The sequence below is a fragment of the Camponotus floridanus genome, unplaced genomic scaffold, assembly GCF_003227725.1.
Source record: "Camponotus floridanus strain SB8 unplaced genomic scaffold, Cflo_v7.5 scaffold199, whole genome shotgun sequence".
NCBI lineage: Eukaryota > Metazoa > Arthropoda > Insecta > Hymenoptera > Formicidae > Camponotus > Camponotus floridanus.
The window spans coordinates 32,499-45,485 of NW_020229324.1; the positions used below are offsets into that span (position 1 = coordinate 32,499).

The window sequence follows — 12,987 nt, forward strand, 5'->3', positions numbered from 1 at the left end:
TTTCTATAATTTTTTTCTGCATATCTGCAATACATTTTGGTTCGCGTACAAATTATTAATCTAGCAATAAATATATTAAATCGCTTAGGACACTCCAGATGAGTTAGTCATGAGTGCGGAGTGATCGGCAATCGATGGAAGGGAAAATCACGTTCATTATCCATAATGCATTGCCTTTCTTTAGCTTTCCTTCTCTCGCTCGGCTCTTCAGATCTATTTCTTCAATTCGCCGTTTCATCCACTGCGACGGATGGTTGAGTTTTCTGATGCGTCACTTGCAACAAATTGTCACAACAAGTATTCTTCGTAGCGGGTGGCAGCTTTCACGACTTTTGACATGTTGTTAGTTGCGGAAGAGTCACTTCAGAGGAGTCCGTTGTGTGAAGATGGACCCCTTTTATACATAATTACCATCAAAACTTGTTACCAAGTACCATCAAGTAAATTACTAAGTACCATCAAAACTACTTAAATTAACGCGTCCATTATTTTGTATATACACAACAATCTTCTTAGAAAAATTTAATAATCTTACATTTCAATAATATTATAGTCTTATTTCAATTGTAATTGGCATCTCAAGAATTTCTCAAGAACATCTCAAGAATACATAATTATTTAATTCTACTTTAAGTAAATTATAATTTGATGTAAAAGTGTTATTTTCTACCTAACATTGTCTCCTTTCCTTTCAAGAAAATTAAATCTTAAAAATCGTAAAAATATATTTGTCTTAATTCAATTATATAAAATGACTTCATTCAAACAAGTTTTCTTTAATTAATGCGGTATAATTTTATTTCAAGATTTCCGTGTTAAAACTAAAGATATTTTCAAAAGAATGTCCTTTCTTTCTGTGTAAATTTCTATGTTCAGCTCAATATTAATAATCTTTTCAAATATTGTTAATTTCTATGTTCAGCTAAATATTAATAATCTTTATATTTAAAAAATATTTATATAATTATGCATAAAAAGGGACCATCTTCGCACAAATGTGTCATGTTGATACATGTTGTCAAGGTCATATCTCTAATTAATATTCCGAAGGTTTTAGCCGGCGGTCGTTGTTTATTAAAAAGTTATTAACAAAAAATTTCACAATTTTAATGCTTTTTATCTCCGAAAATATTGATTTGAGAATAAAGATTTTAAGTAAAAAATAAAGCCTGAAAAACTCTACAAAAAAGATTATATACACTTTTTTCATAAACCTACCATTTTAGCTGTGATATGAAAAAATAATAATTTTAAATACATTTAGTACAATTTAAATTTATATAGAATTTAATACAATTTAATACAATTAAAAAATATCACAAATATATGTGTACACACACACACACACACATACACACACGCGGAGAGTTTAAGAGGAAGCCTTCGGCCCCCCCTCCTACAATTACCCGTCTGTAGGCAAAGTGGACCTCGCTTTATAGCTTATAGCAAATATTCATCGTGATTGAACTCTTTGCAATGCGTCTCCTACCGGCGGGATGAGTGCGGGAGGGCGGGACCGAAAGCTCCCCTTGCACCCCCCGTGTGTATGTGTGTGTGTGTGTATGTACATATGCATTTGTGATATTTTTTAATTGTATTAAATTGTATTAAATTTTATATAAAATTAAATTATTTATCTTTTTTTTAATTTACCTTTAATTTATCTTTTTTGCGTTTTTCTTCGACTTGCAAGTTCGACCGCTATTTTCAAGTTTCATATTCGTGTTCAGGAGATAAAAATACGTACAAATTGGGTATTCTTACCCATTATTTCATATAGGTAGGTTTTCCGAAGATTTATCTTATTTTTGTATTTATTATTTTTATCCTTCTTCAGCCTATCTCCAAAACTATTTGAGTCCGATCCTTATATATATATACAAAATTACTCGGAAAAATCTCTTCTATAACATATTTAAAAATAAAGCAAATCGGTGAACAAATAAAGTATAATCTTTATGTCAATATTTCTCGCATTAATTTGTTAATAACTTTTGAATAAAAAACGACCGCCGGCTAAAACCTTTAGAATGTTAATCAGGGATAACATCTTCACAACATACGTCAATGAAACATTTGTGCGAAGGTACACCCTTTTTATGCATATAATAATTACCAAATATTGTTAAAGATTGTATGAAATATTTAAAAGATGTAAACGGGCATGATATCTACTAATGAATATCTATATCTATTAATAAATTTATTTTTAGATCAGTATTTGAAAGAATTTCATGCATTTAATAGGAAGATTCATCGTATGTATTATATTGGTTTAAGATATTATAATTTCATCCAATATATTTTAATTAGTTTAAACTTTGCCAAAAATTTTTGTCACAAAATTTATAATAACAATATAATTATTATTAACTTTTTTAGCATTGAACTATGAATTTCTTAGTTAGACCTAACCTAACCTTAGATACAAATTATGCGAATAAATGTATATAATTTTGTTGCAAAAAAAATAAAATATATAAGATTATATTACATAATATTTTATAAATTTTAATTTTAATAAAACAAAAATCGCTCGATTTATAAATATTAATTATTAGATTTAATGTATTGATTTATTAAAAACACAAATAATTTTTAATCATGTCCTGATGCTTACTCTCTTAATTTTATTTGTTGATTTATTATACATTCTCTCTAATTAAAAAAATGATAATTTTAATTCTATAAATGAAAATAAATAGCGAAAAACTAAATACATTTATTTATTTTTACATATACATATTAGCATTTGATAAAAACGTTATTAAAAACATTATTTTTTTTTTTACTTAATTTTAGACAAAAGATCTAAATATTTTTCGTATGAAGTATTAAAAGTATTGTGCAATATTGCATGTTAAAAGTTGCACATGTTAAAAAATTGCACGTGTGTTGTAACTAAAATAATAATACTTCACGGTTTGTATTTAATATTCTCTGCTAATATTTGCTTAATACCGTTGCACGATAAAAGAAAATATGCTGCGAGAATTATGTTCTATTGCATTGATCCGATCATGCGCGAAAAACATCCAAGAGACTTTATCGTTTTAAATTGAATTCTTTCTTTTGTTTTCAATGCGATAACCATCATATGAGCAAAATTACCAATATATTTGAGATCGTAAAGCCTTTTGTATAGATTTCGTTATATTTGCACGCGAAAATCGTGGCGCGTGTTTGAATAAACATGTAGGAGATAGATAGAAGTATATATTTTTCGAAGGATATGCATCTTTCGCGAGCGCTCGATCGTCAACAACAATTATCCATTGACAACCTGACAAGAAGATGAATGGAAAGAGCGGGACATAAAACGCAAAGTGAATTTTAGCTGCGTCGCATTTCATTCCGTGAGTTGCGTGGGTTGCGCATCAAATTCTTGTAAATTTTCGATAAATTTTGCAACGATAGATTTTCTAGTAATCAATGATGCAATTGACAAAAGTGCGATGATTCTTATAAAGTATATTCTACGCGAAGGAACGATATTTTTGTAAAAGATCTTGTGTTTTCACATCTTCCGCTGAATGTGATGAAAAGGTAAAATTTACATACATATTAGCTCTTACTTTTTTATTTTTTTTTGCAAACTATACATACATTTTACATTTTATTTCATACTAACATTAAATTAAATGTTACGTACATACAGTTTGTACACTCACTTTATATTTCATTTTAATACTAATAATAAAATTTTAAAGTAAAGATTTAACAAGTTGTAAATTTAATTATTACATGTGATCGTAGGAGTCTATTTAATACAGCTTGCAAATTATTTTGCGAGCGCGTCTATGAATATCATCAACGAAACTACTCTCATGTCTAGAAAAATGCAGATGCGATGGAACGATTTAGATAATGGACAAATGACGAATAAGACAAACAGTAAGATGATATATCTTTATTTTAGATAAAATCATCATCATTTTTAGATAAAATATGAAATTTATTTGATATGAAATCAGAGAATGAAAAGTTACTTTTTAAAAATAACTAGTTAACTAACCATTACTTATCTAGTTAAAATAGTTAGTTATCATTATTAATTATTGGTTTTTAAAAGTAATTACTGTTATTAATTATTGGTTTTTAAAAGTAATTACCATTATCACTATTTAAAGTAACGATTCTCTCTCCCTTTTTTTATTTTTTAATGCTGAAACGAAATAAAAGTAAAAAAAATTTTTTAAATAAAAAACTTACTTTTTGTAATTTTTTATTAAAATATTAATAAGAGCAATAAATTTTTTATTTTAAATTTGCAAAACTATAAAAAATTTAGAAGGAAAGTTTTAAAACGTAAAAGCAAATAAATTTTGATTTTTATTAAATTTATAAATACAGTCACACACACAAATTTATATTCTTTTTGTACTTTTAATTTTATATTTACAAATTTTAATATTATAATTGTACACTTATTTGTTCTTAAAATGCTTGAAACTATAAGGACCATTATATTTAAATTATATTATATTTAAATTAATACATAGAATTATCTAAATCACAAAATATATGTTAAAAGAGGATGTTAAAAAGAAGTTTTTGTCTTTCAAAGATGTAAATAAAAAGAAGTGTAATGTTTTTTGTAAATTTTGATATCCTGAATATGATAAAAACAATTAAAAAATTCATGGGACTTAAAGAACACTTTGACATTTGAGTAAATGCATGGTATATTTATAGAAATTAAAACTTAATGAACACTTTGACATTTGAGTAAATGCATGGTGTATTTATAGAAATTCAGGTGTATAAAGCTACCACAAAACATATCCACGTGAGTTCGAGTTTTTTAAAAAAGCGGGAGAAGAGGTATGTTTTATAACAACAAAAAGAATTTTTTCGGAATTCTGTTAAAAACATACAAAGTGCTTCATCACTCTTTTTTCATCTTTTTCTAATATGGAAAAATATGGACATGTGGAAATATGTGTTTCTAATTATAACATAGATTAAAAAATAAATCGATTTCGAACACACAGCCTAATAAGTTAATTGATTTTTTAATTAATCAGAATGTAAAAAACAAATAGAAAAAGGTTAAAATTTAAAAAATAAAAAATCTCTAAAATTAATAAAATATAAATAAATATAAATAAAATAAAAACTAAAATAAGTAAAAAATAAATTAAATAAAAAATCCAATAAAATGTAAAATATAACAATATATAAAAAAATTGAAAACAAGAAACAAAACATGAGACCAATATATCGTCGCCTTTTCGTTACGATTCCGGGCTCGGTAGAGAACGAATTAAATGAAGCAAAAGATTTAATGAGAGTTAAATCAACTTAATCTTTTTGTCATATGACATAATAATAAGATAATATAATGGACAGTTAAATCGATTTATAGAAGCATTGTAAATTGATTCATAGTTTATTTAATTAAACATACAGAAACAATTTTCTCTATTTCACTCTTTAACATCCCACTCCAAACACGTCTTCCATTTTACATTGGGTTTTTGTAGTCCTTTCATCTTAATTTATCCCTCTTCCTCTCGCATTCAATTACTTCTCTTATATATAAACACAAAACATATCTTCTTCCTCGCTCTTCTCTTCTAACAACTCACATACGAATTCGTTTTATGATAGCTCGTCCAAACTTCTATAAATACATCATGTTCTTGTTTAATTTTCAGAGTGTTCCTAAGTCCTACAAATTTTTAATAGTTTTATCATATTCAGAAGGTCAAAATCTATAAAAAACACTATTCCTTTTACTTACATTTTTGAGAGCCACAACCGGCTTCTTTTAAAATTATTTTTATTCTTTTTAATATTCATTTTTGTAAATATTCCTTGTATCATCCGAATTCATTATATGAATATCAGTATATGATGATTGAAGATTGAATATATAAAAGTACCTATCGATGTCATATTTTTAAAATATAAAAAATAACGATAAAAGTAACATAAATTCGTTATTGTTACTAAAAAATGTAACTAATGTATGTGACAATTTGTTACCATTAGGACTATCGCACATAAAATTGCATAGCTGCATATGCATATCATAAAACCATATGGATCAATGAGCATCATACTTATGCTTATAATATGTTAAGTAAATCAATATATAAAATGGTGGCTTAATTCTCGATGCTCATGTGCGATGGTCTTTATAGTTACAAAAAAAATGTAACGTTTCAGGTCCGTTTTATAATAGATACAAAAATGATTGTTGTAATCATTTTTAAAAAATAAATAACTTTATCGAGTTTGATGAATTTGAAATATTTGATCAAGAGTATGATTTTTAGCATTGAAATTGGCAAAATCGTGCCAGATATATTCCATTGGTATTTAAATATACATCTAAATATTTTTGAAATATTACATTTAATTAATTATATTTATCAAAAATAAAATAAAATTACTAAAAATGTATATTAAAAATCTGATGCGGCACGATTATAAAAGTTTGTAAGAATTATGAAACATAATACAAATTTTGACAATCATGTCGTATGAAGAAACCCGTTATATTTTGTTTGTTTAATACGATATGTATGTAGATATATATATATATATATATATATATATATATATATATATATATATATATATACAGAGTGTCTTAGACCATCCGTACACCCCTTTTAAAATGAAAATACATCGCTTTTATTAAAAATCGCGGAAAAATTTTTAAATAAATCGGATACGCTCTACCAAATGATGATATTTTCAACTTTTGATTCCGACCAAAAATACGCCATCCGGAAATTGAATTTTTTTTAGGGGAACATGGTACATGTTTTATTACAGATTCGAATTGTACGTGAAAAAAGAAACTTTTGTGTCAAACGTTTTTTCTAAAAGTACCTCTGACAATCTTAAAATTGACTTTAAAAATACTGTGATGAAATAATCAACTTCAAATGTTAAGATTGACACATACATACACACACACACACACACACACTCGCGCACGTATACATACATACATATATATATATATATATACACGCGCGCGCGCGTGCGTGTGTGTGTGTAACCGTGAATGTGTACGATTTAAATCGATAATCTGGAATAAATGTATATAGACAAGCCTTCAGACGCGGACGATGATGTGGCAAATCCCAATGTGACGAGTAAAAACAAATCGGCAAACAGTGATCTATACCAAGCCTTATTTCCGATTTATTATATCGGCAAACTGTTCGGTGTATTTCCAATAAGATTTGTCCGAGAGATGTCTGGCAGGTATCAAGGCCGATTGAGCATCATCGATAGCAGTTACAGGTGACAATGAACCATCAAATCGATTCATATCTTCTCGATGTAGATAAAAATCATATTTAATGAAACGTTTTAATATATATATATATATATATATATATATATATATATATGTATATATATATATGTATGTATATTTGTGTGTGTGTGTGTGTGTGTGTATAGCGATTTTTTTGGAAAAATTGTCACCTTGTTTATTTTGTAACTAATTTTTGTAAAATATACGAAAAGGAGCTATTTTTTCCAGGAGAATATTAATGCGACAAATTCAATGATGTTGCCTTTCATCTCCATCATCGTTGTTGCTCTTCAAAAAGCTTAAATGACAATAAGGGTTAAGTGGGTACATTATTTTAAAATTTCTTGTGATTTCTTTTACAATCATGTTTGTTTTTTTTATTTTTTTATTTAAATATTTTCTGAGAAATCATATTTGGAATAATAAAGATGGTTCCAAAAATTCTAAATGAATATGTTTTAGAAACTATACCTACTAGAGTAGTTATATATTTCTGTATAATTCTTTACCAAATTATTCATATTTTTCAATGAAATTTTATATAACAATTATTATATATATAAATATATATATATATATATATATATATATATATAAAACAATTATATATAACAATATTTTTTACAATTTTTAATTGTCCCCACACATAATAAAACTATTCTAGAACCTCTCAAAGGTATACATTTAAAGAATATATTTTATCCCCTTCATGAGCTTAAGCCATTCTCGGGTAAGATGAGCAGAAGTAACTATTCAGCTACACAAAATTCTTAGAAGAATTAATAGAAGAATTAATTTAGAAGAATTAATAGAAATTAATAGAAGAAACTATCGATTTCTAGATCTTATCTGGATTTTTTTCTGTAAAGGCATTTAAAATCTATTGTTTATAAAACTTTACAGAAAAATGTAATGATTTATATCAAATGATTGTATAGAGAAATAGGCATAAAGCTATTCCTTCCAACGGATGTCTTCCAAAATGTTCGTTTAGTTTAAAACTTGGCTTTATTATTATTTAAAAAACAATAACAAACATTTTTAACATTTGTTATAGTAAAATTGCGAAATAAGTAAATTGTATTCTAAATTTTATTTCAAATTATTTTGTACCCAAAACTTCTAAATACTATTTCTTGCAAAATATCTATTCAAATAAAAAAAATTGTTATATAGGAAAAACTTTTAAAATGATATGCCATTTGATCTTTATTGTCACAAATTTTTTAAGAAAGCTACAAGAATAAAGATACACAGATCCCCTGACAGAGATAAAGGGGCATCTTGAATTTATTACATTCAAATGTATATTCTCCTTGGAAACAAAAACAATCTTTTTTGGCATTTTTTGCTCCATCGCAAAATAAATAAAATGGAAGCTTTTAAATAAATATCATGAATATGTTTATAGAGGACATTGAAGACGTACTTTGTATTTCAAATAGACAGTAAACAAATAGTTTCCTACTTAAATGTTTAAGAGAGAAGAAGTGACTATTATACTAGACTATTAAATACCAGAGCGAATCAAAAAGTAAGATTTCCTGTTTTATTACCATTATTATTTATCACTTATGCACAAATTAAATTTATTGTAGTAAAATATAAAATTATTATTTTTCAATATAATTTTTGAAAAAATTGATGAATTTATTTAACCTTAATTGGCACAAATTTGAAACTTTTCTCTCGGTAAAAATGCGTTAATGTTTTAACCATTCTTGAATGGTATTTTATACTGCTGCATTGTCTTTACCCAAGCTGTTTCTATAAACATCTAAACAAATAAAAATTGGAAATAACCAAATTCAAGTTTGAGGAAGAATATTCCAGTAAAATATTCGAATAAAGTGATTACAAGAATTTGATGCAGAGTATGATCTGATATTATCGTGAAAAAAATTCACGAGAAAGAGGTTTTTCTAAAACGAAGTTTAGACCTCTTTCTTCGGAAAAGTCTCTTTGATGATACAGCAGTACAAAATTTTGTTCAAGAATCTTCAAACTCGTGTTAAGATGAAACAAGTGCATCTTCTTGAAAACTATATTAAAACGTAATTATTAGCTTTTATTTTATTTTAACAGAATAAGACCAATTTGTACATAAATAAAAATGTATTATAAATAATAAAAACAGGGAACCTTATTTTTTTTCATCCGACTATAAAACAATATATATAAAGTTTGGAGATTAATAAATTACTAAATTAACTTTAATATATAAGTAACATCTGTATAATATGTTACATCAAAATATAATTAAAATAATATATCGCAGTCTATGCTTAATGGCGAGCCTGATAAGCGCCCAAATTTGGGGTTTTTGGAGCGATCTCAGACATGGACGGGAGAATAGCAGCCGACTTAAATCGCAAAGAGCGATAATTTTCAACGTATGCGATACGTTGGGATTAATGAGTCTCATGGCTGTTTCCATCATCGGTTCAATTATGCACTGGCAACAGGTGCAAACTATCATCGATAAATTGATCGATGTAAGTCTCGTTTAATTATTTTTATCACAGAGATTATCGCATTCGAATTCATCGATTCATTTGCCTTAAGTGCGATAAGAAGCTGGGAATCCTCTCGCCGAAGAAGCTGCGACGGCACACCATCCTTTTAACGTTTTGCAGCCTCTCCTATTTCATCATTCTCTCATGTCTCGATGTCTACTCGTGGAATTACAGGCTCAAGCTAAATAAGAAACTGGACAACAAAGCGCTGTTTAATTATCTCCCTTTGTTGTTTATGTACATAATTTTTATTATGATGGAAGATCAATATGCCATCATCGTGTACAATGTGGGCCAACGGTTCTTTAGAATCAACAAGACTCTTGAAAATATCCTTAAAAGCAGCAAAATCACAAATCAATTCAGAAAGGATCTTGGATTAGGTAGGTTATTCTAAACGTCACTAATCATTTTTAAATTTTTAAAATGCTTTTAAAGCGACATACAAATTTCTTAGCTGGCGATTTTCGAAATCAGGGACAATTCATTACATACATCCGGCAAGAAATGATAGGAAATACTCGAATGTTTCGTAAATCGAAGCTCATGGATTCCATTGTTGCAAATGGTATGATTTTAATTTTCACTCTTTAAAAAATCTAAAAGCACTAATTACGTTTGTAATAAACAATACAATATGAATAATAGCAAGAAAGGATAAATGTTAAATATATTAGAAAATAACAAATATATATAATTAAAACTGTAGCAAAATCTTTTTTTAGATGGTAGAAGTTTTACAGACAGAATATCTCAACTAATGACAGTACACGCGACACTGTGTGACACAGTGTCACTTATAAATACTGTTTATGGCGTCATTGTACTCGTAATTACAGTTACATGTCTAATGCGTCTGATCCTTTCACCGTACGGTTTGATAATGGAAGATGACGTAAGACGTGAATCGCTATTCTTTGCAGTACAAGGATTGTGGTGTATCCTCCACTTTTGGACATTACTCATGATAGTAGAGCCCACATATGCTACTACAATGCAGGTATATATAATAATTTAATTTAAATAATTAATAAATTAACATATATATATATATATATATATATATATATATATATATATATGTCGTCCCAAATCCATTGTATCCAATCGGACGTCATACATCGGACATTGAACGCAATGTAAATCCTCCTTTAACAAGTTAAACTTTAGTTAAAGCAAGTTGTGCAATTGGGCCTTAGAAGTCAATCGCCTTTGGCGATTATAAATCAATTTTCAAGCAATTTAATGTCATGTCATTAACGACTAAATTTTCATTTTAATGTTATTTTTTAAAAACTTGATCGATTTAATGTTTTGTATATAGATATATATATATATATATATATATATATATATATATATATATAATGGAATTAAAAAAAGTTAACCGCCTGCGATTGAACGCAATGTAAATCCTCCTTTGACGAGCTAAACTTCGGTTAGAATAAGTTGTGAAACTGGGCCTAAGTCGACTTATTAGCTGACTGACAGCCGACTATAGTCGAGTAATTTATCGGCTGTTAGACGACATGAAGTTGACATTCAGTTTGACTTTGAAGTCAGACTTTAGATTTTTTCCACCGACAATCAACTAACAGTCGACTTGATGTTGTTTGGAAATATTCTTATTTAGCACCTGTAATAATCGTTTCATATCAATTTTGTTGCATTTATATAACATTAATAAAAGTAAGCGCAAATCTTGTTCAGTTTCTACTGTTAATTTGCCATCAAATTGCATGCACAGATTCTGCTCGGTTTCTGCTGGAAATCTGACATCAAAATGCACAGATTCTGTTCGGTTTTTACCGTCGATATTGACAGACAAAAGCTTAATGCAGACACAGATGGTTACGGTTCTAGTGTGGGATTCTAATCGAATTTGCTGCCAATCTGCTGTCAACTTGCTAACATTTTGCTTACTGAGAATACTCAATCTTCGGTGTATACACTCAATATTTGAGTGTATACTCCCTATTTGGAGAATATATTCCCAATATTAAGTGCTTACACTCAATACTTGAGTATTTTTTTCCGTAAGAGATACCAGCTCCCTTCAAATCTGTTTATTACATTGACTTTTTGTTTTTTAGTTGATTAAATTTTTAAATAATTCTAGACATAATACATATGCTGATTGTTTGATATTGAAAAGGACCTTGAATAAGATCGAAACGTTTGTCGACAGATCCTTTTGCATATATAATTTGCATTTTTTAATAATAAATATAAATTTTACATTTTCCAATTATTATGCAATATAATTGATAATTTCTCCCACGCACTATTTTCAGCGTCATTGGTTCTATTGCCTTTACTTTTTACTAGCGATATTGATAAAAATAAAAACAGATACAAAAAACTCAGAAAGATTAAAACCATAAATCGTTTCCTATTTCTTGAAAGTAATAATGAGAATGCTTTTTTGTGGATATGCGGATCAATAATTATTTTATATTGCGATTCCGTTAATTGTACGATTATCTTTAGGGAAAAAAAACAGCGGTTTTGGTAAGCCAATTACAATCCGTGGATCACGATAGAGAAGGTACTAAACAACTAGAAATTTTTTCACTTCAGCTTCTGCACTGTCCTTTGGAGTTTTCAGCGTGCGGGCTCTTCACTTTGGATCGTTCTCTCGTAACCTCAGTAAATAACTTTTATCTTTCCTTTTTGTTGCCAATTTTGGAGGTAAAAAAAATCACAAAATAATATATTTCTAGATTGCTGGTGCAGTCACAACATATCTTGTAATACTCATACAATTCCAAAAAGAGGACGAAACAAAGGGCAATTTCGATAATATATTGAAGAATGCCACTCAAATTCTAAAAAACGCGACGACACTCCACAATATCACAGCGGGAAGATTGGGTCCATAAATGAAGACAAACTATGCTTCTCTTCATTCCTTTTATGTTCTCGACTCTGTAATAATAAAGCTTTTTAAAATTTAATAGATGTCGCTCACGCATTTATTTCTAAAATATCCATGATTGAAAGAATCATCATTTAATAGGAAGATAGTATGTATTATATTGGTTTAAGATATTATAATTTCCATTCCAATATATTTTAATTAGTTTAAACTTTGCCAAAAATTTTTGTCACAAAATTTATAATAACAATATAATTATTAACTTTTTTAGCATTGAACTATGAATTTCTTAGTTAGATCTAACCTAACCT

The 12,987-nt window shown here is 27.7% G+C and overlaps 1 protein-coding gene across 2 annotated transcripts; it reads left to right on the plus strand.

Moving 5' to 3' along the window:
• The first annotated feature begins 3,288 nt into the window (after positions 1 to 3,288).
• On the plus strand, positions 3,289 to 12,757 carry LOC105257533 (gustatory receptor for sugar taste 43a). 2 transcript variants are annotated; one of them, XM_025407965.1, is made up of 10 exons: positions 3,289 to 3,546; positions 3,757 to 3,894; positions 7,068 to 7,266; positions 9,561 to 9,777; positions 9,848 to 10,181; positions 10,256 to 10,366; positions 10,524 to 10,798; positions 12,289 to 12,309; positions 12,379 to 12,447; positions 12,522 to 12,757. In XM_025407965.1, the coding sequence occupies exons 2-10, from the start codon at positions 3,801 to 3,803 to the stop codon at positions 12,678 to 12,680; spliced, it is 1,479 nt and encodes a 492-aa protein (XP_025263750.1). In that variant the 5' UTR covers positions 3,289 to 3,546; positions 3,757 to 3,800; the 3' UTR covers positions 12,681 to 12,757. The 2 variants fall into 2 exon arrangements, with proteins under 2 accessions (XP_025263750.1, XP_025263749.1); XM_025407964.1 differs by having other exon boundaries at positions 12,289 to 12,447.
• The last annotated feature ends 230 nt before the right edge of the window (positions 12,758 to 12,987 follow it).